Raw genomic sequence first — 27,846 nt, 5'->3', positions numbered from 1 at the left:
TCTTCGCATTAATCACGGATACACTCACAGCAATTTTCTAATATGATGAATATTTTATAAAATAAAAAAAAATTGGAATATGTTGGACAAAAGTAGAAGATATATAATATTCTTTCGCTTCTTTGGTAAAAGACAAATATGGGCAAGGATCGTTTGTGTTACTTGGCCAATTTTTTTTAACGAATATCGAGAAAAAGCTTGTGCCTTTCAAAGTCAAAGCTTCGATCGCGACATTTTAATGAATAACAATAATACTCTATATTAATAATAATTAATAATAATATTCTATCTATATGGTCGGTGGAAGAAATAAAGTCGAAATGAGTAACGCGTTCACCAAGAATAATTCATGAACGTGGGAAAGAAACCTTAAGATTAAACAAAGAATATTTACAATATGCGGCTAATCCAGCGGCGATTAAACCTCGTTCGGCATCGACAACATCATCGAGTCTTGCGACAGTTCGTCCATCGATTGTTCCGAGCCTGAAGACAGAGTTGACGGTGTTGCGATAGAGAGTAGACCTTTTCAAAGCAAAACTTTGTTTCGTCCTTGGGTATTGATAAACTCTCGTTATATTCTAATTGTCGAATTTAAGCAGATAATCTTTATCATTACGTGTAACCCTTTGCACTTTGCCCCTTCATTTTATAGTTCGAGAGGAGAAATTAATGTTATTACGATACTTCAAACGATAATTTAGTCCTAACGTCTCTATTCTTGGAATTTTCGCTAAAAATCTAATGAAAAAGTCTTTTACTATTTTCTCAAAAATGTCTCAAGATTGAAAAATATCGCATTTATCGATTAATCGAATATTCTGTCAAGACTGCTATACTGAAAGAAAAGCAACAGATCCATGCAACAAATTTCCCACACATGCGAAAATCTCTGATATTCTTACCATGATTGTGATAGAGGGATGGCGTTGGACTTTTGCACGTAGCTGGACTCAGCTGCGGCGGTTGGGGGCCATGATGGTGTTGCTGTTGATGTTGAAACGAATAGGTTAGATGTAAATTGATGTGCCGACTGAAATCGCCTGTGGAAGTGGTAGAATTCGGCGGTGACTGATGAACTGTAACAGCAAACGATGTTTCCTTGATTCTAGGCTATGATAATCCTTGCTACTTATAATATACTGATCCACATGCGTCATTATTTCAAGGTCACCTATAGGTATTTAACATTAGACATTTGAAAAAACAGAACCTGTAGATCTGCTTTTCTACTTTACGTACACATATTTGCTTTTGAAAAGGAAAAATATTGCATTGAAATAATACTCGTATAACGAAATTTGTGAAACTATCGTGGAATTATACAGAAGATATCTCAAAAATATTAACGTGAATCAATCGAAACGAGACACTCGACATGTAACTTCGTCCTTTATCGAAATTTATTACTCAAAAGTTTCTAACGTTTATTCCCCAGATATATACAGAGTCTTTAATACCTCTTGTTCAAATAGTATTGAAATAAATGTAAAATAAGAACGTGGATATAACAAAGAAGCGGACAGAATAACAAAGAAAATAAAATAGAAATGTCGTCTCACTAGACAGCTGTAAATCGGACAGATATCGGTGAAAGAAACAAACGCAAGAAGTACCGTGTTGCCCTTTCATTTTGCCCGTGTGCAGATGCTTCTTCTGCCTTGCCCTAGAATTCTGGAACCAAACCTGCGTAACTCTTTTGCTGAGTCCGGTCACATGCGCTATCCTCTCGAGGTCTTGGCCATCCGGATTGCTGTCCAGTTGAAAATTCGCTTGGAGAACAGAGAGCTGTTCCTCCGTGAACGTGGTTCTCACTCTCTTCGCCTTGTTACCGCTCTTGTGCCCACTCTCCGAGTCACCGCCTTCTGCGAAAGTACCAATTAGAGGTGTTCCACCTTTTCTTACGCCACTAAATCTTTCCCTCCGAGTCTGTAGATTTCATTTTGTCATTTTTTTATTCCAGCATCGAATAACTTAAATCCTAAGCTTTTTCCAGATTTAACGATATAAAAAGCAGGCGCAAAGAATCTAAAACCACAAATTCTGATAATCTCAAAGATTACAATGTACCGAGAATATATCAAACTACATACTTATCAAATAGAACGCTATTTTTCAGCGGAAATGACATTCGAATATCAGAATCGTAAATAGCGACTTTTTATATCTCCGCAATCGTTAAATCGTTTTACGATTGAATTACTTATTTGCTAAACTTAACAAGCGGCGAGAGAAAGAACACGCGACATCCGGCCAGCAATGAACGTGCCAATGTTATAATTATATGCAACATAGAACACGAAAGGCTTAATTAGAGATATTGTGGTAACGTAATAAAGTATCGGCATAGTCTCACCATCGGAAGAAGTGTTGTTGCCTTCGACTACATCCAGGTAGTGAGCTTTGCAAAGCAATCTAGCGTCCAAGAGGGCGAACTGTTCGCCAGTGGAAAGTTGACGAGAGCAGGCGTCGCATGCAAAACACGCCAAGTGGTAAACCCTTTCTCTGGCTCTTCTCACCCAATCCCCGGCACCCACGCTTCGACCACACTTCGCACACTTTGCGCCAAAAGTTCTAAACAAAAATAATTTCAGACAATTTCATTCGTCGTAATCGACGAAATTTGGAGATTTTTAAAAATAAATTCACATATACGTAAACAATAAGCATAACGAATATATAACGATATATAAAAAGCGCAACAATATTTAGACAATGTATAACAAATATATGCAACAAATTTCTTCATTTAAAACATATGATCTATTCATAAATTTAAAATTTTCCACAAGTTTTCTGTGGTAAACGTTCAAACATTTTGACATTAATTTTTAGTGTAAATTTTACACCAGAACCTACAAGATAGCTACAGGTAACTGTTATATTTCAAATCAAGAAAATCATACGTCTCTTCTTCAGGATCGAACGATCTGAATCTTACGACAATTCCAGGAAACGTTCCCATTCTTTTCCATTAATTTTATCAACGGAGACCGAAAAGGATAAGCGAAGAATGCGGAATTTTTCTATGAAAAGAGTCGGGTGACTAACGATGCCATGGCATGCCGGGAAATCCGAAGTAGTCGTAAAGAATTCGCAGGCACGCAGCACGCGGCCACCTGCGGCAATGGCGCCAATAAATTCAACGATGGTAGCTCGCTCCTCGAGGATTTAACTTCGTCCGGCTCTAACGAACGCGTTCGCCGCGAAGTGTAAAGAAAACGTTTCGCGTCAACGATTCTACCTCTGCTCTTCCCGTCTTCGAACATTCAGCAGTCGATAAACCGGCCATCGACGCGCTCTCAACCAGAAAAACGCCTAGTCCGATCGTGAATTTCCTGTTACGACTGACCATATAGAGAATTTGAGAATAAAACTGTGACATTAATTGATATCATTGTTAATACACGGCGAACGTTTATGCGAATTCGTATCTTTACAAATAGTTTCTACGGTTGAGATATTAAGGTGCAGGAAACTAATAATATTGATTTGCTTATTAAGTTAGTGTGACTTAATTAATATTAGTTTGCGTAGTTGACGTTATTAATAGCTTTCAAACATCTAAAATAATATTTTGATTGACAATATATCGAATTAGAAAATTGCTTTTTTATAAAAGACTGGAAATACGTATACGTCACTTTTCCACTTATGGCTTTCAAATATCAATTTCAACGTCACAACGCAACACGCGAATTCATAGTTCAAAAATTCCACCACTTCATCTCAACAGACTAAAAACTGCGTATATTTAGTTGAGACTACATTAAAATCTCTATGTTAACGAAATAATTTAAATTTAATCAGGAATTACCATTAGCCGGGCATCGAACATTCCAATAAAACGCGAAATTATCATACGTGAAAGAAGATGAGAGGAGCTCCAAAAATGTCGGCGTACGATTTCACACGGTGCGAGTCGATTATCAATGTGCGCGCATTGCAATGGCCGATGGGAGAAATAATTCGTACTTCGAAGAGCGGCAGAGCACTCGGGAGAACGGTCTTAGATAACGCGTCGCGCACGAACGCGCGTTTACCTGGAACAAGCCAGCCTGTACCGGTCGTCCTGTGACAAATAAATGACTGCAGGACCCCGAAGCGCGAGTTGCAACCTTCAAGAGTATGTTTGCGTGTATGTAAACTCGCGCTGCCGCGCGGGAACACCGTAGTGAAAAAGGATTAATAAATGAGGGGAGACGAAAAAGGGAGAAAAGAGAGTTGTGAGATAAGGAGGAAGTTGAGGGAATAGATAGGCAATGAGGGAAGAGGTGTAGATGGTAGAAGCAAAAGGAAGAAAATAGAGTGGCAAGGAGGAAAAAGATATTTAGAAAATACTATCTGCTATGCCAGAAATGTTAGAAAGGAAATCGACACTGGAAAATCTTACAATTAGTTCCATTCGACGAACGTTTTACACGAACTATTGACACACGATGAAACATTAAACAATAAGCTTGTTACATATGGCAAAACATTAAAAACAAATGGATGTTAGTGAAAGGCGTGTAAGAAGAAACACGAAAAGAATGAAAGAGAAATGAAAAATTTCATTAGAAAGCGTCTTCGGAAGAAAGATTCGAAAGAACAGAAGAAAGTTGAGAGAAGAGAAGTTTCTCTTCTCAGCTCTCATCTTGGAAAGCAATCTTTCATGGTACAGCGTGTTCTATGACATAAGTATATACGTATAAGTACTCTTTTACTCCGACGATCTCTTTCTATAATAGTTTCGATCGAAGAAGGAGCGATATGAAAAAAAACATCCTCTCCGTTTCGTAACCTTTTATTCTTCGTCGACTTATCGATGTATCTCGACATATGAGCTTCTCAAATGTCAAACTGATTGACTCCGCTTTTTATTAATTTCCTGATTTCATTACATAGGTACACGATAAATATTCAATTCTACACTCCCCTTTCTCCACACCTTCGGTATATATCGTTTCTCCATACATTCATTCCCGCTCCCAGTTTCACCATACCTCGTCAGTACTTCATACTCTACAAAACAATCAACTCCATTAGCATCGCTACACTCGGAAGCGTATCGTGCAAATATCTGCTCGCTCTCGCCCGAACCGTCCTCTTAATCCCGCGAGTAGCTATGTCCCGGTCGAAACACGCTTATAGTCTCGATATAGTCTAGTCCCATCCGGTATACTACTCGTTACTTTCTCTGTTGGAAATGGGGTGGTGGGGCCACCGGGGTAGTCGCGTGGCCCCATAAGATATCTTCGCGAGGGGGACGAAGGGACTCGCGAACACAGATCGTATAAACAGCTAGGCTGGGATCGGTTACCGGAGGAACCGGACGAGGAATCGGGATGCACTTTCCGTGTTCATGAATATGATAATGGGCTAATGGCCGCTAGTCGTTGTTTAATTACCGGCCGTGGCGCACACTAGCGACCACACCGGACACACTGGCCGTGAAGAAGCCACCGTCGTGCTGCTGCTTGTCGTTAACCGAGGACGCTCCTCCGAGTTGTTGGCTCACCGATGCACCCATAACACCCACCTCTGCAGCCATTCATCTGGACGTGCGTGCGTGTGTCGTGTTGCATGCTCGTGTCTTGCCGCTACACGGCTACCGTTTACACCGGCCTAGCTTCCAGTGAAAAAGTTTCCTACCTCTTCGCTTGGGTATATGGTATTAGAGAGCTTGAGAGAGGAGTTTCCAGGCGATGTTACCGAACGGAGAAAACGAGCAACACGGGGTGTGAGGATTTCGTTGTCGACATTGCTGCAGTTTCGCTTAAGCGAAGCTTTAGGATAGTATATATAGTATATATATAACAAGTGACTGGTTGTGGAAAGTATCAGAGGGTGGTTTAGGTATTGAAGTTTAATTAGCGTCGTAGAGGGTTTTAAGCGTGTTTTGATGGGAAATTGAGCGAGCTTAGATCGTGGATTTTGATGTACGGCTAATTCCATTCCTAAAGTTTCTTAGGATATGTTATTTCTTCTATACTAAGAAATAACAATTTATCGAATGTAACGAAACGTATAAAAGTACAGAGAGTGTATAAAAATCAAGACATTTTAATAGATCAATGCCAACACTCCATTGAACATAATCCCTTTAACACACCCAATATCTTTCCTAATCACACATTTCATTCAAAACAGCATAGCTTTCGATGCATATTACACGATAATAAGCTATTGAATACAAATCATTCGATACAAATCATTGTAATCGTATGTACTTGAACTAAAACCTTTCTTTTGAACTTTTTAAAAGCTACAAGTCTGTAAATACATATAACGTCTGGTCGACTCTACAATACCTGTAACAACTCATAGCGATTTAATAGGAAAGAAGAAGAATGTACATTTGTAATGCATAATCGTAAATTCTGAATCTCGCACAGATACTCAAGCGACAAAAAAGAATCCGTTTTAATCCTATTGTCTCTTAGCGAAGCACTAATTTATCCTGCTTGCAAGAACAACTTTCTCGTTTCGCCCACGTCAATCTCTAGGAAGGGATTTGAATTTTGAGCACGCGATTGTCAGTTTTCTTTTATCATAACCGATGCAGATCCTATCCCCAGAGCCGGCAAGATGAATTCCGAAAACAACGAAAATTAATCCCCCAGGGAAGCTTCTTATAAAATCACCAATCTCATTGTTTCCTGTTCGTCGAAGATTAAACTCTATCATCTTGAAATGATCTGTATTTTGTATGATTGATGACGATTAACTTGTAAATTATATAAGTGTAACAAAAGAGTTTGTTTGAAAAATGTTGTTAAAACTAGAACTACGTATCGAATTTGTTAACACGTGTTTCGGTTTTCCTTCCTTTTACGATTACTCGGAACACGTGCTTACATCGATTACAAAAATTAAAGGTTTTGTAATGTCTAATGTAATTTGTATGCCAACATACTTCCTAGTTAAATCAAATACTTTGATTGTTCTTTTTTCTCAATTCATCTTAGAAACACCCTAATAATGTTTAATCATATTGATATAAATAAATGTAAATAATTTTGTGACGAAGTACGCTTCTAGTTTCTTTGATACCCAAGTCAGATATACAAAGGTCGATAGGTGTATGTAGACTTTCGTGACTGACTGTACACACACTTATACCTACATCTATTCCAATCGAAAATACCAAGGATCGCGTCAATGGAGTATTAATTAGGTCACATTGTATCAACACTTCAATCACGAATTGAACGAAGGTTCGGTGAAGCGGTGTCCTCGATTCTCGAGGTATCCACGGTATAGTTTTCGATCATTTATCACGGCGAGCCGAGCGTAAATCGAAATAGTGGCTTCGTTTCTTTCCGAGTCGGTTGTCGACGTGTCTACGGGTCGTGGATCCTGTCGACCGGGTCATCGTAAGCCAGCATTACGAGGCGAAAAACGTCAGTCGAAAAAATTACGCGGCAGATTCCTCAGGACCTCCCGCATATACACGACTTTGACCCTCAAAAAGACAGCCACGCCACGAAAAAATCCTGCAACTGTCTTCACAGAGAATGCCGACTCTCTGTTGCCAAACTTTTCATAATTTTTTATTTTATTATTAGAATTTCTAACGTCCGCATGATAAACAAGAGTATACATCGTAGGTATCTTGTTAACACTTTGACTGCCACGTCGAAATCACATGTTTCGCTTAGGACGCCACGGGAGTATTTTTATTATTCAAAGCACATAATGGCAAAATAATAATAAATTGATGATGTAAAGCAACATTCTTCCCTAATGGACCGTTTATCTTATTGGTGGTCACGGGTGACCACCGTGGCGTCTTGATAACAATTGATAGCGACATATCATAACAAGGCTTCGTTTATTTTAACAAACCATTCGCATTCGTTGCTTCGTCGTAAGCAAAACGTGCAAAACATATTGTTGGAACGTGTGGAAGATATTAGTAAATGGTATTTGCTCATTCTAAATATAAGAGTAAGGTATGTTCACACTTCTAACTTCAATTATACGATTATAAAGCAGCATTTACGATTATTTTCTAAGGTGTCTTATTAATAATATTCGTAGATTACCCCTCAAAGATATGGATGCAAACACAGTGCACCGTTAGATGCAAGATTTGTTCTCATTTTTTTTATCGATGTTCTAATAAAAATGTTTAATTGTTCAATGGGGCACTTTTTATTTCAAAGTATCTTCTATTTATCGGTTATATTCAAAATTCCCTAACTGTCAATTTTCACAGGAGAAACCGTGGCAGTCAAAGTGTTAAAGAATAATAATTATCCACATTATTCCGCGAGAGTCGAGTTGCAAGTTTAATGCAATTTTCAAAAGTCTGAAACATTAAATCGATGGACAATAAAATTCGTTTCGACAAGTTCGCGTTCCAAGTAATTATAGAAACACATCAGATTCGAAATTGAAAGAAACGACTGTACAGTAGTACCATAGCATAATGCACAATGAATTCACTTTATTCTTTTTCATTTCCTTTCTTTTGAGGATTACATTGATTTCCGCGTTCGATAATATAGACAGCGATACCGGTCGCTCGTCACGATCGGATATCACGATACGTGATTTTAGACAGGCTGGTGCAACAGCCAGGTGACCGAACTAAAGTTGATTGACAGTTGGATAAACACGTTGGAAAGTGTTCGACTCGAATTCTTCGCGTACAATCGACCAGTCACTGCAAGCTTCTTTTCGTCCCTTGGTCATCCTTCCTACGAAAATATCCGAAACAAACAGCTTTCGATCAGTCATTATCCGATTCCGCTACAAGGGAATGTATGTCGAACAACGTATCTTTACGTTGTATAAGTAAATAGAGGAGGTACTTGAATTTTTGTAAGATGAAAGTATACGCCCCAGTTTTCAAGAAACGTAAACAAAATTTCCTTTCATAATTCTCCGTGTTTTCTCTTAAATTCTATAAAGTTGTCAGTATCTTATAACTAGTGCAAAATTTTAACAAAAGTTCCTGACGGCGAATAATACAAATTCAATGATTTATAAAGAATCGATAAATCTGCAAGATTCTAAAATTTCTCTGGGGAAAGTAACAGAAAGTATGATTGATATTTCAATTCCAACGAAAATTTCCACTCGTGTAGCCTAATAATAAAAATTCAACGATTTATAAACAGTGGAAGATTAATAAATTCTTGTGAGTTTCATTCCGTTGCATTCAGTAATGTAACAACTTAATTCGTAGCCGATAAAACAGATATTTACCATACAACACAGTTAATTTATAGAAATGTTAACATTGATTTACAATCACCAATCGATCGATCGAAGAGTCACTTATGGATTGTCACGAAGGCAATACTAGTTCGTTCGTGCGGGTCGATTAAGAGGTTTCCAACGAATTGTTATTTATTGCATTGATAATGAAAACATGGCACGCCACTCTTTTACCACGGTTTATTATTCTATCGATAGATCAACACACATTTGAATATTACACATAACAACCAGGTTTGCCTTCTCGTTGCTTGTTATCGCAATAATTGAATCTCTTTCGACCACTAAATTGCGGCTACAAGGAAACGTAGATCTTTGACGACGCAATGGCAATTACGAGTTCTGTTGATCTCGATTTATGCTTCGCGGTATGTCTCGTTTTACTTCTACGGTAGCTATATACGCTAAAGCATTGCAGTTTCCCTTGATAAACTCCGTTATCTTTATTATTCGATCTTTGATTGAGCGCATTTTTAATTTAAGCTTTCTCGTTGAACGTGTAACAGAATTTTTGTTTCACTATCATAGTATACAGATATACGTATGAGAATATTTCTGGCTACTGATATTATTTGCAATCTGTCACTTTTACGTAACGTTACATTTTCTGAAATCTTATAAATAAATTTACCTGTCCACGAAAGTTTTTTTGCGCTTCATAAGAGCCATTTTTAATAAAAGTAAAATTCTATAAAATTTCGTTGCAAAGATAACGTAAATATTCTATACCAAGACGATTGAAAGCTATTTATCATCGCTTTATATAGAAATTATTATTAATTTATTAACTGATAAATAGATATGATGTTACGTATCGTTACATATATTTCATTTAATTAATAGCTTTTTTATATAAACAAATTAAATTAATGTTCTTAGATATTGAAGCAAACTGACAATTTCTTTGATCTATATGTGGCCAAACGAAATTTAACATCAGAAAAATAATTGTTGTATTATCCAAATATTTTTGTCTCTCTATTAGTTCGCATATAGGGGACTCTAATACCTACTAACAATGGAGATTTATTTATCAACTTACAGAGCGTAGTCATGCCTGCAGTAGAGTCTCATGCCCTTCAAGAAGCAGGAATGCTGATCATGTAGCGGCCTGGCACAAGCACAGCACCTCAAGCACCTCGAGTGCCAAGTTCGACCGCCGACGCAAAGAACAGTGCGCTCGCGGACGCGTTCACCGCATCCGCCGCACTCCATCACGCTTGGCGACATTTCCGGCCCTATCAACCCGCCGGCATTTTCGGCTGTACCAAGATTCGGACCGGTGCCTTCGCACACGCCATCGCTCGTCATATCTTCTATCTCCGTCTGTAATGTCATTGAAGCAAGCGTGAGAAAAACTCGGAAGTTGATGTTTAACAATCGCGCACGAAAGTTATAACGTAAAGTGAGCTGTACTTGTACAAGTACGCTATTTAAAAAAGATCAGAGTATCTACTAAAAACATACAAAATATAACGTAATAATATATGACAATTCAAATATAAAATATTTTTAACGAAGAATGTATCAGAAAATTCTCGAGCGCGAAAGTGTACGCACGTTTGAGAAGGTAGGAAAGGATTTGCGAATAGCAGGCATAGTAAACTGTATCGAAACAGATTGATCGAAACACACGCATCCATCAAGCGTGTCATAGGTTTCGTGACAAGAACATCCGATAGATTGTTTGTTGAATTCTGCATGGGATAGCGTGGCACAATACCGTTCACAGGAAAACTAACAGGGGAACGTTGACTTCGTTATGGTATTGCTGATCTTTTTTTCTACGTATCGAACAATCGTGCGAAGACTGGCTCAGCTTCGTAAGCACTTCTATTAGGTCGTCCGAAAAGTTTCTTTCGTTTTATAAGGAATTAATGGGTGCACAACATTTTTCGTTTTATATTATTTTATCAAATTACGTATGACCCATTTTGTTCTATCAAGATAAAGATCACAACGTTTGACAGATTAGGTTTCATGTTTGTATAAAAATGCGTCATTGTAAAAGACGTGTCTGTAAAAGAAAGACACTTTTCGGACAACCTAATACATTGTTATAAAACAGCTGCTTAAATATTAGATTGTTTGGAAAATTCGTAGCGTTGAAGAAAATTGAACTAGAATCACGCATTTTGCAATTTATATTTTGCCAATCTCTCTTACAAAGAACCATTCCCACATTTTCCATTAACCCTTCGATCCATATTGTATCGAGGGACATATGTTCTAATGAAAGTTTCTAGTGTTAGTTATGTGAATTATTATGTTTTATTATCTGATATAAATTCGTAATAGAAACGCTGCGGACAGCTGAAGCGTAGATCCATCGAGAAACTTTTTCGCATTCCGGCATGAAGAACCGCGTGCGTGTTGTACATCAACGTATCACCGAAGTCTCCGCTAATTCTCCGTTTACAAACTCTCATACAGCTTCGTTCAGCAGCTGGTCAAGCGAAAAGGGCACCCTGCAGGGAAGCGTTACACCGTTGCCAACATAACCACGGATCTGCGGAAGGTAGCACGAACCCTCTGCTTCAAAGTCGACGTTCCCTTTCAATATAGTGACACGCATGCCCTCGCGTACAGATTCGTATTGTGTCGTACACGCAAGTCCTGCGAGCACCGGTGTAATATATGTGGCCAGCCCACCCCGTAACATCCCCATGATGGTTCTATGGGGGTTGGAATACTCCAATGGGATGCTTAAATGGGCAACCGTGGCGTCCAGCCGCCTTCCGTCATTGTGTCGGCGGTCTTGTTACGACGACTCGTGTCGGATTCACGATTCGATCGAGCTACAGAATGCTACAAGCTAAATGATTTCTGAACGAGCGGGGCGTGCCCAGTAAATAAACTTTCGTAAGGAACGATGGAGGGGTTGCTTGCGTGTTTATTTTCTGGCCTTTTATACTGTACATCACTTGGAAGTACATGTTTTGGGAAAGATCGGTTGGTTCGTTGGCTTGCAATTTGTCCACTCTGTACTTACTTGCATAATCTAAAACAATGGCCGCACGATCTAACCCACGCATTTTAGCAACATTAGAAATTTGCGTTAAACATAAACTTGATCGCAAGTCGCTCGTTAATCTTCCGGCTTTAGGCCTTTTCTTCCGTCGTAATAAATCCGTGGTTAAAATATCGCCGGCTATATCGTTTCGACTGGTTCATTCGTGTGTCACGACTTCTACACCCACAAGTTAGCGGTTGGCCCAGCAGAGAGAGAGTTATAGGTGACAATAACGAGCCGCGGTTGCATGCGAGGCGGGATCGTAAAACGGAGGATTAGACTCTTTTCGGGCTATTAGCCTAATATATGCCTCGCGATATCAAAAAGCATGCGAATCTCCTAGCTGAACTGAAACGCGGCGATTCAAAGAAGCGAAGGACGATATTCATAGAGATACAACATTCTTAAATAGACCTTCGAGTTCTGTAGAGGACAACTAAACTATGTACCTACGTTGTAGTTAATTGTATATTCTAAAACACTATTACACAGTCTTCGATAATGAAACAATGAGAAAATATCGTATATCTCGATATAATTGATTAGAATTATCTGATTACAAGATGGTGATATAGTTTGATAGAAATTATACAATTATTTCACGAGACTCGAGACTTTACTTAATTATTATTAATTATTAGATTAATTATTAGAGTTCTATCATTTTTGAAAAAAATTAGTCTGTTTTATAAATTTTAGCGACTATGTATAACGCCAAATCTAAAAGTCGAATTATCCTTCATAGAAGAGAGATTAATACTGATTTTATAAACCCTGTTCTTTTCTAGCTCTCTCAAAGATCTTGTAATATTATGTATATCTTCCGTCTCCAGAATACTATCAATACTTCCACGCTGGTACACATACATACACACGCATTCCAGATCCTTACACAGTTAGAACGTGCGAACATTTGGTTGGTTATGGTTGGTGGTTAACCATACGTCACAACTGGCTCCACAATGGTGGCGTATGGGAGTTACATAATGCCATTGTAATGTAATACCTGCAAGCCTCGTAGGTGCTGTTTCTATACCTATATAACACCTAACGCTTGAGAGAACACGCGTGTTGTAAGGTTCCGCATGCGGTGCCCATCATGGAGACGCGTTCTCGTCACATAGGACCAGCCCCATGAGTTATGGTGAACCGGCATACCCTCCTATTTGTACCTAACCCCGGACTCTTCCGAATCCTGCTTTCTGCGGTCGCACGGCCTGTCAGGGGCGTGATTTTCGGAGTTTATTATGAGAATGATACTTCAGAATCCGGTCTTCCTACAAGGGTACGGAAGTTCACTGATCGCCGTTCTTTAAATTTCAATTTTTTTCTCTTTTCGTCGTTTCTACGTAGGTTCGTTTTTCTTTTTCCTTTGTTTCTTTTTCTTTATTAGGAAGCGTATGAAACAATATAACAGGAGAGCCGCAGACATTTTGAAAACGAACGAATCTTCTCTAGAGATGCACAAGCTATGATTTCAACTGATAACGTATCACTAAACACTTTTAAATATCTAGTTGTAATTGTAATTGGCTCTTGGACACCGGCAATATATTGAATCAGGTTCTATTTAATTAATATCGTTTAAGCGAAAATAATGTCAGAAGAAACACAAATTTGCCTGATGGAATAGAAAGCTCGTAAATAGACTGCAGATTTTTACGCAAATTCATATTTTCATAAATACGGTTAAAATAATAGAATTTAGGCAGAACATTGATTTACCTGTTAACCTTTTGCATTCCTATGTCGAGTGTGACTCGACATCAGTTTTTATCTCAGGAGCTCCTTTGTCGAGTCCCACTCGACATTCTTTCAGTCCCACCTTTTTTTGTGAAACGTGCTAAAGAAAATCAAGATTGCATCCTGGAAATTGTTGCAAGATATATCATACACTTAAAAATTACAAAATACAACAATAGTGTGAATAAAACTGGTATTTAAGTGAATTTGGTTCTTTCTTTATTTATTTAAATTGTCTTATTTTTTTAGTTAAAGTAAATTTCAAATAAAACACTTAAAAGCGTCGAGAGCTACTGGTAACGAAATTGAATTAAAATTCGGAGTGCAAAGGGTTAAATATTATACAGAGTACAATACTATGGATATTTTTATGTCTGTATCTTTCAAACAACGATCAAACTCGTTGCTGATCTAAATAATCTAAAACTGCATGCTTCCCCACATCCTCCTTATACAATTCTTTCCTGTCTACCTAAAAACGTCAAGGTATCTCGCATAATCCGATCTGCAGACTTAAACGAAGAGTAATCCCGCTTGGCTCGCCTTATTGCCTTATTTACACAAAGGTAGATCGGTGAACGGTTTCGCAGTGTGGCATCGTACACCGGGTTTGTACACGCCTCTATTCAGAATAGCCATGAGGCCCCATTCTTGCCTCTCGAGTGGTTTCGCTTTCGGTCCCCTTGTCGACGACGAGGCACACCACCGGGGTATGACTTTCAAACTTGAAAGCCTGTCGACGGGAGGTCCTAAGGGGGTCCCAGTATATGCTTTCCTACGGTATTCGCGGCTTCGTGTCACTTTCGGTACCGCGACACGGTGTCCATTGAAATCGATACTTCTTCGTTTCCCTTCTACCGCTTGTCTCCCGCCAATGTCACTCGAGGTAGGTACGAGGTAATAACGATAATACTCGTCCCCGATGCCAACAATGAAATTCTCTAGAGACCTTTTTTATTAATATATCTTTTTATTTTCTTTAGTCGAGTGGATGCATAATCGGCGATAGAATTTTTGGTAAATTTCTGTTTTTAAACGTATTACGTATTTTAGACAACAATTTTTTAACTTGGTGTCGTAAAGATAGTCTAAATTTGCGAAATTTGAATCGCGAATATAAACGACTTTCATAAATAATCTCGGTATAAAATCTTAAAAGGTATAAAGTCTCAGCCATGTTGCAACGAATATGACTACTATTATAACGAATAAATAAATGAAAGGTAGAAAGCGAACAAATACGTTTTAATCGAACTGTACATGATTCCATTAATTATGTGTCTATATTGCGCTATAACTTGAGGAAGAAACGAAACACGATTTCTCCATAATAGTATTTTCAGATCAACTTTTATTACAAAGCAGGAAATATATTGATTTTCACTAAGAGACCGTCTACTACGCGTGTTCAATATCGACAAATTATCTGCGAGTCGTTAATTAACCTCGCACCTACACCGCCTTCCACTTGAATTTCTCACCTGCAAGGCTATGCAAGTTCGTGATTAAGTATATGAACTTTAAACGTACGTGTAACACTTATATCGCTATACTCGTGTGTATAGTCACTCGTGCCAGCTATGCCTACGACCCTATTTTCTATATTCATTTCCTTTACTTACTTACGTAGATCGTTTAATTCGTTTCGTGTGAAACTTTTATCTCTCCTAGTTGAATAATTATCCAATGACTGGGATAATTTGTCTTTCTATTTAATTTATGCGTTTGAGAAACTTATAAGCAAATTGAAGGTATGTATGTAATTAATGGGAAATTAATAATTGAAAAAATTAGCACAATAAAATATGCGGAATAATTCATGGAACAGTACCAATAGAAAATCTAGAATGCGCGACTATATTTACAACGAAATAGTTGTTACGTCAATTTTTAATAAATAGCCAACATTCTCACGATAAAGTTCAATCTGAACTTCAAGTTAATTTCCGAATCTTAGAAAAAGACACAATCGTCTATACCTGCCTACCTTTCCCTCTTTAAAAATCCTACTAAAAGTTAGGATCAGTTAACCCAATCACAGCAACCATCAAATTAAGATCAAACTCTCAATACGTTACAACTCCTTCAAACTCCAAGAGCCACGTCTTTTCCATTCAATCGAACGTAAAGAAGAAAGGAAAAAAAAGAAGAAATATCTCGATGAAGAAGAGAAGCGAAGACTTCCTGGTGCGAACAAGAACGATCGCCGTTCCCTTGATCCCGAGGGGCCTTTCGTTCGTTTTCTCTCGCATCCTCCGCAACCCAGGTGACAAGTTGACAAAGTGGCCCACTACGGGCATCCTTCTTTCGGCTGGCTCTTTCAGACGATACTCTACCGCTCGAAATAAAACGAGACAAACACAACAATAAAGAACAAGAAAGAAGAAAGAGGGAAAGAGAGAGAATGTGTGAGTGAGGGTAGGGGGAGGGGGAACAAGAAAAAGGATGTTCCACTGAAAATAATGCTTGCCGGGTTTTTGTGTGTTTCCAGCGGCTTTTCGAGTGGTATCCAAGGGCACGAGCCTCTACACGCCTTCGTAGAAAAAATCCTCCCCACCATAAAGATACTGTGGTCTATGGGGTGAAACGATCCCCCGCAGGTACAATGGATCTTCTAGAGAGGCCACTCGAAATCTATTTAAATCGCCATCCGATTTTTCGTTTTCACGCGACACAATATAATACGTCGACTTTTCATGATTTTTGTCGGTTTTTCATTCCTATTCTATTGGATGTATAGCACGGCTGTGAATGGATGTGGCGGATCGAAGCACGAGCAGCAGATTCGTTTCGCGATTACTTCGAGTCATTTACTACGTAATGACGAAGAAACTGACCGCAGGAGGGAGTCGTGTTGGTATATAATTCGGAAGCCCACCATACGGACAGTGAGAAGATTTTAATTAGTGGGGTGATGGCAGTTTTGTAAATGGTAGTGTAATATTATATATATATATATATATATAATACTTACTTATATACTTACTTATATACTTACTTATATATATATATATATATATTATATATATATATATTATATATATATATTATATATATATATACTTATATATATATAAATTTACTTTAACTAAAAAATAAGACAATTTAAATAAATAAAGGAAGAACCAAATTCACTTAAATACCAGTTTTATTCACACTATTGTTGTATTTTGTAATTGTATTATATATATATATTATTATTATATTATATATTATATATATTATTATATAAAACTGGTATTTAAGTGAATTTGGTTCTTCCTTTATTTATTTAAATTGTCTTATTTTTTAGTTAAAGTAAATTTCAAATAAAACATTTAAAAGTGTCGAGAGCTACTGGTAACGAAATTGAATTATATAATATATATAATATGTATATAATAATATATATATATATAATATTACACTACCATTTACAAAACTGCCATCACCCCACTAATTAAAATCTTCTCACTGTCCGTATGGTGGGCTTCCGAATTATATACCAACATATATATATATATATCTTGCGAAGATATCATTTATTTTACGTTTGTGAATCCAATAAGATAATAATTTTTGCCTTTTAAATGGGTTATAAGTTATGATGTAAGAAATATGCTGCAAGTTACTTAAATAAACATTGTGTAAGATAATATCGTTACGTATATACAGCTTTAACCGTAGGTCGAAATTGGCGAAAGAAGTGATACTGTTTTATCGTTAATGTAAGTACTATGTCTGAAATTTGTAACTTTATTTTTATTATTTTACGTTCGCTATTTAATACCTATAAATACAACCTTGATTACAGGATTTTTTTCGAATTATGTATATACTGTGCAACATCGTATTTTTAAATTTAGTATAAAATCTGTAGTCTAATTATAATTCCAGAATCTTAAATTCATATCTATGATTTTATACGAATTTCTATATTTTGTTATTGGTATGTGTATAACCGAAATGTGGCGGTTATGCTAATAGGGGGAACAATTTTGTTTCGCTACGGTCGCGCGAAGAAATGTCGGCGCGTCGATGACAAAGTGTGTATTCCGCGAATTAAGAGAAAAAAATCGATATGAGAAATAGGGGCGATAATATATCGCGATAGTTGTAGAAGCAAAACGAATCGAGCCACACTTCTGGCACTCTATTAATAAAATGCAAACATATGTTAATGTGACGCGTTTCCTTGGCCACGTCGAATCAATTTATTACCCCGATCCGCAGTTCTCCATGCCGATTCCTTTTACTTCATCCTTTCTTTTTTCTCTCTTTCCTTTGACTTCGACGAGTACGTTGAGCGTGCGAAATATGGTTGGTCACTTCTTATTTTTATAGAACACGTTTCCAACAATCGATTTCTATAAAATTGTTTTAATTTTATCTTCTTTCGTTAGAGATTTATTTTTCAGAAAAATACAAATTTACATAAACATTCGCTATCTGATTATAAACATTTCCTATTAAAGTTTCATACTACGCAGTACCGTTGGTAGTTCATCAAACGGTAATGGATTCTAACTGTACATTTCTTTATAATCAACAATTTTATTCTCCTAAGATTAATGCACCTTCCTGCGTAATACACTCCTAACATTCTAATAGTCACGAGTTCATTGTTCACGCTATCATATTATTATAATATATTTTTGTATATATCGAAAGCTTAAAGTAATCTCTAATACATTTACGTTACCATCGTAGGAATGTGATATGTACTAAACGAAGCTATATAACACTTATTATCGTATAGCAGATTTATAATAATTATCGGTGAAATAAGATAAACTCGGTAAAAATCTCCGAAGTATTTTCACTTTTGATGTATGATATCTTCATCGTGATTTATGATACTATTTTATGTTCCAAATTATATTCACTTAACGGCTATCACGCTATCATATTATTATAATATATTTTTGTATATATCGAAAGCTTAAAGTAATCTCTAATACGTTTACGTTACCATCGTAGGAATGTGATAAGTACTAAACGAAGCTATATAACACTTCCTGCGTAATACACTCCTAACATTCTAATAGTCACGAGTTCATTGTTCACGCTATCATATTATTATAATATATTTTTGTATATATCGAAAGCTTAAAGTAATCTTTAATACGTTTACGTTACCATCGTAGGAATGTGATAAGTACTAAACGAAGCTATATAACACTTATTATCGTATAGGAGATTTATAATAATTATCGGTGAAATAAGATAAACTCGGTAAAAATCTCCAAAGTATTTTCACTTTTGATGTATGATATCTTCATCGTGATTTATGATACTATTTTATCTTCCTAATTATATTCACTTAACGGCTAAGTACCTATGTTTTCTGGCAACATCTGCTCATTTTTCTTCATATTTTCTCACTGATGAATAGCATAAAATTTATATAAATGAAACTATAGGCAACGTGGACAAGAAAAATGTTTGATAAATTTGCGAATTAGTAAATTTACGAATGTATTATCAGTTACGAATGACATCGTGGAATGTTTATAAATGTTTATATCCAAAGGATATTAAAATAAAATTAATACTAAAATAATCAATTTGGATAAATGTACCTACTTAAATATAGGTAGGTACTGCCTATATGGATAATTATAATTGATTAAATAAAGTAGATTGTGTTATGAGGATAAATAAATAATGAGATAGATCGTTTTTACATATCATATTTAAATCACAATAAAAGTAAAAAATGATTTGGACAAAACCATAATCGCGATCTTCATAGTTGCAAAAAAAGAGAGGAAGCTAAGATCTGCTACTTTGACAGATTTCAGTCAAACAGATGTTACGATATAATTAAAGAATACCGAAATACTGTTATATCGACATGATGGTCTTTCGAATCAGTTAAATAAGAAAATATTAAATGTTTAATGGATTAGTGAAAACATACTTGGTATTCTAGATAGTGGCGAAATACCCGTTAAGTGAATCGGATCGATAAACTAGAATTAACGGTGAAGACTTCAAAAGATCAAGCAAGATTAATGACGAAAAGAAGTACGTGGATCTAACTGGTGTCCTTCGTAAAACGGATCATCCGGAGTTACGATCTATGGGATCGGAGACACGTCACAATGATGTTGACTTCCAAGTCTTCCACCAATATTTCTTCGAAATTTTACGATTTCAAATATCTATTTAGAACGCTTTATCTCAGAAGCGTAAAATTTACGCTTACATTCGACTTAACAAACCGTAAACTATTTAGCGGAAAAGGATAACAACGTGCCTAACTAATAAACCAACAAGTAACAGGTTAATGTTTCCTTCACTTTTATCTCTATCTTCTCAGTAGATTTTGTTTCGCAATACACATATTAACATTGATAATGCACTACAGCAATTTATACACTGCACAATATGTTTTAAAAACCTGGTAAACTACACGTATAGTATAACAATGTCAGAACTATACGAGGAAAGGCTGTCTAATCATAGAAGCCAGAAAGCAAACGCGCGACATAACCGGAAGTTGCAACGAGCAAAATCACAGCTACATTTAACAATAAAATATAGTGTAAACGTATTAACAATCGTGGACGCAACAAAACAGAAGCATGCTATTGAAAATTATCTACAATGGACATGTTCGTTAAGCGCTTCTTCTAGCCGGAACAGATTAGCCGTGTCGTAAAATAATATGTACTTACAAATCTCCAACCACAATTCTTCTAATTACCGTGAGTGATACATAGGACTACCGAAAATCGGAAAAAAAGAAAAATTACAAAGCGCATAAAAATATGGTGGCGGAACGAATGCGACGTATGATTCGTTAAAGAACAGCCGTGGCTCATTTGCTAGTGAATATCTATAAAGTATACCTACGCAGACACGGGGCGAAATCGTAAATACCTGTAAGATCAGATCTGAGAGACGAGGCACATCCCACGCGAAGGGCAGTACACGAGCTGTTATACGAAAGGACCTTTCAAGATGGTACTGTGAGTACGTGTGTGGTCCAGTAAATTGTCGGCGTAAGGCGCAAAATGGCGCATCAGCCTGATCCCAAGTTATATGGCTTCGTTTTTAGAGGACGAACGGTACCAACGAAGCGTACGAGCCGCGACAGTAAACGATACAGAAAGGACGCGCACGTGGTTATTTGCTTAAATGCCCGTGACACCGCGACCTGTTCCTACAAATCGTGACATTGAATGATCGTGCAAGACGTGTTTTTACCTTCAGATCGTTCTTTGGCACCGACCTTTTTAAGGAGTTATTTTCACATTTATGCATTTGTCCATTTAAATTGACTATATATGGGAAAAATAAGGGTACAGAACTTTTCTCACAAGTTTAGAAACGTTGGTCTTGAAAGGGTTTAACAGTTCCTTAACCCTCGATTAGGGTTATTATTTAATACCTATTTAGGTATATTATTACCAAAAGTGGACCATTTAGAGATCTCGATATGTAGGTAAACATAATCTTTTTGCTATTCGTCGATAGATCTTACCGGTGCTTTCTTTGTATACACGATTAGTAATTATGGTTAAATAGCTACAAAAGAATAAACAAGTGTTAACGATAGAAATATTAATAAATATCAGGAAAAACGTGGATCATTTCCTTGCCAAGATTAACGTTAAGATATAAACTCTTAAACGTCTTGTGATGAATCTGATCTCGGCTACCCGTGTGCATATTACGTTGTTCTACAAGTTACTCAGTTTTCTGTTTATTTTATTAATTTCGTCGTTGACTCTATCTTACCATAGGGTTACTCGAATCATTTTACAGTTTCTGATATTTCCTCTTGCTGAACCTAAAACGATGTTTTCTCATTCTTTCGTTATTAGCCGAAGATCGATGGCATCTCGTAACGTACAAGTTTGATTGTTCTATACGAAGCTCAGGATTGAATTTTATGATGTTGAAGATTAGATGATTGAAATAACCCTATCCTACTACATACGCGCATAAATATACTTGTCTATAACCGCTTACGACATTCAATTTTCAATGTCTCCGTGATTCTAAACTTGTGATTCGAGCATCGACACGCATCAATGCGCCGGTGATAACGCGGAAAGCGCATCGAGTATGTATGCATTAGAACAGACCGCTTGTATTCGATTCAGCGATACTTAACATACACTGCGAGATAGCAGCAGTGACACACGATCGACATCGCGACAAGACAATCGCGCCAACCGATCGACTGTAATCCGCTACCTCTATTTCGTTTATTCCTATATATGTAGCTACGTACATATATTTAGCATGTAGCTGCTTCAGCTTGAGACGACCGCGCCTTGCGACACGACGGATGCAAAGTTATGGTTGGTTGCTTGATCCGGCTCGAGGATTCCCCGCCATCCGTTCACACCGTTTCTTTCTTTTTCTTTTTCTCTACCTGGTGTTACTGTCCACCAACGCTCATCAACCTCATCAGACCGCGACGAATCTAAGAATTTTATGGCTGGGGTAAATCACGCGCAAGTGGGAGCTTTTCATTGTAATCTCTCGTGGTGAATTTTTTTTTTATTATTGTTTTCTATTTTATCTTCTTTATCATATCTTACGCAAATAACTTTTAACCAATTACAGGTTCCTTTCTATAACCAGCCTCCGCGCACTACCGACAATTTTGTCGTTCACGAAAAGGCCATTTGTTCGTACGAACGTTGCCACATTCGACGACGTGACTGCAGAACCACTCTTTTATCTAGCAACATCTAACAACTGGATAACCACTGGTCTGTTTTCCTATTGTCGTCAGTCTTAGAAAATTAACAAACACGCGTGCACTAGCGATAAAACTGTTTCTCTAGCAGCGTATATGTATGGCGAAACTAACGACGAAAACAAACAGCTCTACTGCTACGTACACGTACAGCAACAAAATTGTTTCGCTGTTTAGCGAGGAAATTGTTACGTCAAACAAAATCGGCGTTACTGCGCGGGGCCTCTAATAAATGGAATCATTAAAAAATAAGTCTACAATAAACTAAAAACATTCTATAGTAACTTCTACTACAAGATTATTAAAAAATAATCCGTAAATACTGAAATCCACCTTCAAATATTTCTTACCCTGAAAATACCCGTTTTATATTCACACATTCTTATAACTGTCTCTCTAAATCAATACATAAGTAAGAACCAAAACACTAAAAGTTCTACTTTTAATATTTTCCAACCACTTACTGATCTACTTATACAACAGACAACATTATTAAAAAATACTTGGCATTAAAACCTGCCAATTGAACCTTCTTGCACCCCCAAACACCACCTTTACAACTTCTTTTATCTCAAAAATATCTCTTAGCATTCACATACCTTCATAACTGCCTCTTCAAACGGATCCAGGCACTTCCACGATCTTGTACACCTCCGATCCCTCCTCAGATAATAATCGATCACAGGGGCGTAATCCGCGATCCCAAAGGCATCGCGCAGCACGGCACGAGAGGTAAAACGCGTTCACGCGACGCGCAAGCAAGCGACAGCTACGCCCGAGGAGCGCAGCATGGCCCGAGACTCGATGCGCTCGACGTATAATAACGTAATTCCCAGCCGAGCTACGCTACACGGTCGTGGCTCTGCACAACCCGCTGCGAGGTATCGTATCACTAAAAACGTGGGCGTGGCCTCGGCGGCCCGTAAGCACCGTCGCTACGCCGTATCTCATTGGTGGAGCCGCGACCCGCCCAGCGACACGAAAGTGTACTACCACGAGGCGCACACGAGCGCATCATTTCTCCCACCAAGCTAACGTTGATACGCTTTTTCGATTGGTGGAGTGGCGAGCGTGGTAGGAAGAAGAATCATTCTCGAAGATCTTTCTCTCGAGATGGCTCGACGAGGGTAGCGTAATTGTCCAGCGTGTTGTGATAGGTTACGATGAGATCTGTTTTTAGCTTGGTAACTTTTTCGGATTTTGGGGGAAAGGAAATTTTTGCGGTGTTTGACAAATAGAATTTTGGAACGAATCAAACTATAAAATACGCTGGCTGGGTCAAGGGAAGTTGCACTAGTACCCTGTTGCATAATTGAACGAATGTTATTGTTGGAACTTAATATTATATTAGCGAAATTTTACAAGCCACGAGTCACAAATTGCAAATACTAATAAATTATTTTCTGGAAGAGTACGGAATCTGGCAGAAAGAAACATCAAATTTGCGAGGAAATTTTACAAATTAAAGCCACGTGATCGCCTTGTTATAATATAAAACTATAGAATTGTAAAAAAAAATTAGATACTATTATTATTGTTTTAGTATAGGTGTCTATATGCAGGACAAACTTATACTTGGTACTTGGTATCTACGCTGCGGCTACAGTACTTTTATCATGCCTATTAGATATAATTAACAAAGATGAGTCATGTAATTCGTCATTCGAATAATATCTCTATCTATCTATCGAATAAGCAACTTCCCTATATTTTTACTTAGTATATACAGCTCCCTTCTGATTCGCTTAATTTGCCTCTACTGCCTGTCAATTCTTTATTTCATAATTATCCCATTTTAATTAAAACCCCATGAATAGCGAATAAGATTATATAAAAATGACGTAGAGGAAATATTCAGAATAGCGACGACAAGCTGCGTTTTCGCATTTCCACACGCATACGCCTTGATATGTATACATATGTACCTACATATATGTATTGGCGCGTAGACTGTTATTCAGATGCGACGAATAAAATAAATAACAATACGAGGCCTGGCTGCAGGTACAAGGCTCTCGCATAGCTTCGCCCTATACCCGAACTGCCGCGGCGCGTCATTAAAATTATTTATGGGGAAATAAGAATCCCAAGCCTTTAAGTCCACCTCTGGATGAAGGTTCGCATGGGATATACCCCTTCGTCCACTGTATCTCTTATCCTCGATCCCCTTTAGGTCGGCACCGTCTGTCCAACCTTATGGGTTAGTAGATTAAACTCACGCTTCTCGCGTGTCCACTGCATAGATTTCAACACATTTACACTGTACTTGTGTACACATGTACGCTCATGAAAGTATTTGCACGCTTACCATAGAACATTTTCATGTCCATATCGTAGGTAACGTGTTATGTAAAACATTCGAAATCTTATTAGCACTGTAATGAGACAGGACTCTCATGATTAGGTACATTGATGAAGCTTGATACAGATCTGAAATCAACTAGAAAATGCATACTTACAGAAGTTACAAGATATTGATTGCAAACATTCATAGGTAGATACATGTATTTAGTGAAACATTAGTAAGTATATACGGCATGGATAACCATGAAGCATGTAGTTACACAATAAATGTTAAATATGGTTTCATTGAATTATTTTCATTAATTCGAGGTTCAGTGACCGATGATTTAAATACTTTTGTGAAATATAGATTATACTTGTTTAATTGTAATTTCAATGTTATGTTTTCCGACTTATTTCGAAATTGCGAATAGAGAAATAAGAATTGTAAATGTTTGGTATATAACACGCGTGATATAAGAGATTTCTACAAGTGTTCGAATACTTTCGTAAAAAAGCTATGTATATAGCTCTAATACAGACAAGATGCACATGTACATGTAGTTATCATAGCAAAATCACACTCGTACCAGAATTTCCTACAAAAGCCACTCTGACAGCTACAAACACAGACCACTCGTCTCATAGGTAGGTGCCCTAATCTGTTGGTTAATCCAATTCACCACGTGCCTCCGTTTATTCACGTGATTGAGGCGAGAGATGTTTAGCATATCGATCGTGTAATTATCTGCGAACTCGGCTCTCTGCTCGTTGGTCGAGGACCTGGAGCACATTGGCGGTGGCGCACAACGCGAAGATGAAGAGGTAACGCCGTAGGAGGCGAGAAATAAAAAGTAAGAAGCCAGGAGAATTCTCAGCTGGGGGTCATTCTCGGTGCATGGGTTTTCAGTGGTCGAGTTTCACGATCGACCACCTGGCCACATAGTTACACCTTGTAAACGGCCGGTGTCTACCGATGCTAATAAACAGAAACGGACACGTTCGTGTCGGCAGAGAGATTAATCGACGCGGATTTGTCACGGACGTTGTTACGAGCCTTCTCGCCTCGCTTCTATTTCAGCCACGGTCTCAGAGGCTCGGCGTTTCGTAAGATCAGTGAGTAATACAGTACCGTGCAAAAGTCTTGGGACGAGAATCGCAGATTTTTTACACTACAACTACTCATGATGTTTCTGCTACGTTATTGTTCCAGCAAACGAGCCGTACTATTTAGAATTAGGATTAGAATATAATTTGAAATAATTAGAACTGAGGCAATAAATACGTATCTACAAGTAAACGATCATGCTTCTATCTCGATACAAACGTTAATATTATCAGAAGCGAAAGCGTATTAACTTCTAATCGCAAAAATAATTAAACACTCGATGGAGTAGCTAGGATAACATCCTATTGTTATAACAGCCAACGTTCTTGAAATATCCAAAAGATAAGTGAAAATAAATCGTTGCTGTTTGTTAGATGATCCGAGGCTTTTGCACGGCGCTGTATGTAGATAGACAGACGATGAGGAACGGTCGATGTTAATGGACAAAGTTGAATTGTTTCCGTCATTTCGTATTGCTCGTTCGTGACTGATTTATTGCAGTTTCTTGCTCGTGAACAACGCTTGACGAGCGATAGAGTGTTCCAGCGTAATGCGTCCGATGATTAAATCGATGTCTGGTTTTGTTGAAACGTTCGCGTTACAAGCAGAGATTTTTAGGCAAGTTAGCTTCTCTGGTTGAATAACATTGTTTTCGACTATGTATTGTGATACCAAAAAATATTATCGGAACTAACGTTCTGTTATACCTGCCTACTTGATATTATTTTAATCGTATCTACTTAATATTAGTAATATTTTAATTTTAATGGAAAGGTATGTGTAACGATCGATTGATCCTTCAGTTCACAGAGAATATTTAATTTGAAGCTCGTTACTATAAATTCATACTCCCGGAAGAATTAAAGAGTTCATACGCTAAACGTTTCCGTTTCACGATCCTCATTTTCCATGTTCAAAATGCTCCCGAATTCTGGTTTTCTTGTGGTCGTCAGCGCAATTAGTATCCCGCTGATTTTGAAAGGAGGGTGTTGCTATTCACTTCCGAAGTACGCACTTGTGGACACTGCAGGCGCTTCGTGGCCCCTTTGTCCGATCAATCGACGAAATTTTTCGGATGGATTGTCGAGATCGAGGGGGCAAATTATCAACGACAAGTGTCCTACGGTCCACCGATCGTCGTTCAACCAGATACAATAGCGGTCTATTCGCAAACGAACGTTCTTATCTCGGTAAAAAAGTCCATTTAGGTTAGCCATATAGTAAACAATTATCTTCCCTAGAATCTATGCAAGCGAACCTTGCTCTTGCTTTTGTCTCTTCTTCTCTTCTATTCGATCTTTCCATTCGAGTCTCGGATTAATATATTCTAGGTATTTTCTCCGAGATTATTCCGTATCGGTTCATCCAGTTTTTTTATGAGCTGAATAGAAATCGATCTTTTTATTCTCATTTTATCTTCTTTCGATCTTTGAAAAAATGTTCAGCTACGTATTTTTAGTTTCGATGTAAACATAGTTGCATACCTAACAATCAAATATTTCTAACATAGTTAAAATAAATTCTCTTCGAACAAAATAGCTAGAACTCCGATAGAAAAATAATTTAACCTAACGATGTACAATTGTTAGTGTGATAATCGCTATCAATTTAAAAGAAACGTCAACGTAAATATTAATCTATGAATATTACAATTATAAGTATCCTCTACCGGAACCAAAATTCTCTTATTAATCCGTCTGTACAGTAATAACTAAACCACACCTACCACACGAAACCAATGGAAGAATTTTTCATGCCCTCCATTGCCACAACTTTCCATACGATCGA

General features: G+C 37.5%; 1 protein-coding gene across 4 annotated transcripts; it reads right to left on the bottom strand.

Moving 5' to 3' along the window:
- Window positions 1–23,510, bottom strand: LOC132906716 (LIM/homeobox protein Awh-like). Of its 4 annotated transcripts, XM_060959143.1 has the most exons (7): window positions 23,267–23,510; window positions 22,194–22,388; window positions 10,253–10,536; window positions 2,357–2,574; window positions 1,617–1,865; window positions 906–1,079; window positions 1–525 (listed from the first exon to the last, which is right to left on the bottom strand). In XM_060959143.1, the coding sequence occupies exons 3-7, from the start codon at window positions 10,519–10,521 to the stop codon at window positions 419–421; spliced, it is 1,017 nt and encodes a 338-aa protein (XP_060815126.1). In that variant the 5' UTR covers window positions 10,522–10,536; window positions 22,194–22,388; window positions 23,267–23,510; the 3' UTR covers window positions 1–418. The 4 variants fall into 4 exon arrangements, with proteins under 4 accessions (XP_060815126.1, XP_060815123.1, XP_060815127.1 ...); XM_060959140.1 differs by lacking the exon at window positions 22,194–22,388; XM_060959144.1 differs by lacking the exon at window positions 22,194–22,388 and having other exon boundaries at window positions 1–486.
- Window positions 23,511–27,846: the final 4,336 nt, after the last annotated feature.

This window comes from Bombus pascuorum, chromosome 5, assembly GCF_905332965.1.
Source record: "Bombus pascuorum chromosome 5, iyBomPasc1.1, whole genome shotgun sequence".
Lineage (NCBI taxonomy): Eukaryota > Metazoa > Arthropoda > Insecta > Hymenoptera > Apidae > Bombus > Bombus pascuorum.
Note: the sequence above shows the minus strand (reverse complement) of the source record. Positions and strands in the feature narration are given on the sequence as shown.

What these genes read in the sequence shown, in the direction of transcription:
- LOC132906716 (XM_060959140.1), bottom strand. An exon ending in CAACAACACTTCTTCCGATG is followed by an intron (nt 1,866 to 2,356) that starts GTGAGACTATGC and finishes GTACTTTCGCAG; the next exon opens with AAGGCGGTGACTCGGAGAGT. An exon ending in ATCCCTCTATCACAATCATG is followed by an intron (nt 526 to 905) that starts GTAAGAATATCA and finishes TGCTTTGAAAAG; the next exon opens with GTCTACTCTCTATCGCAACA.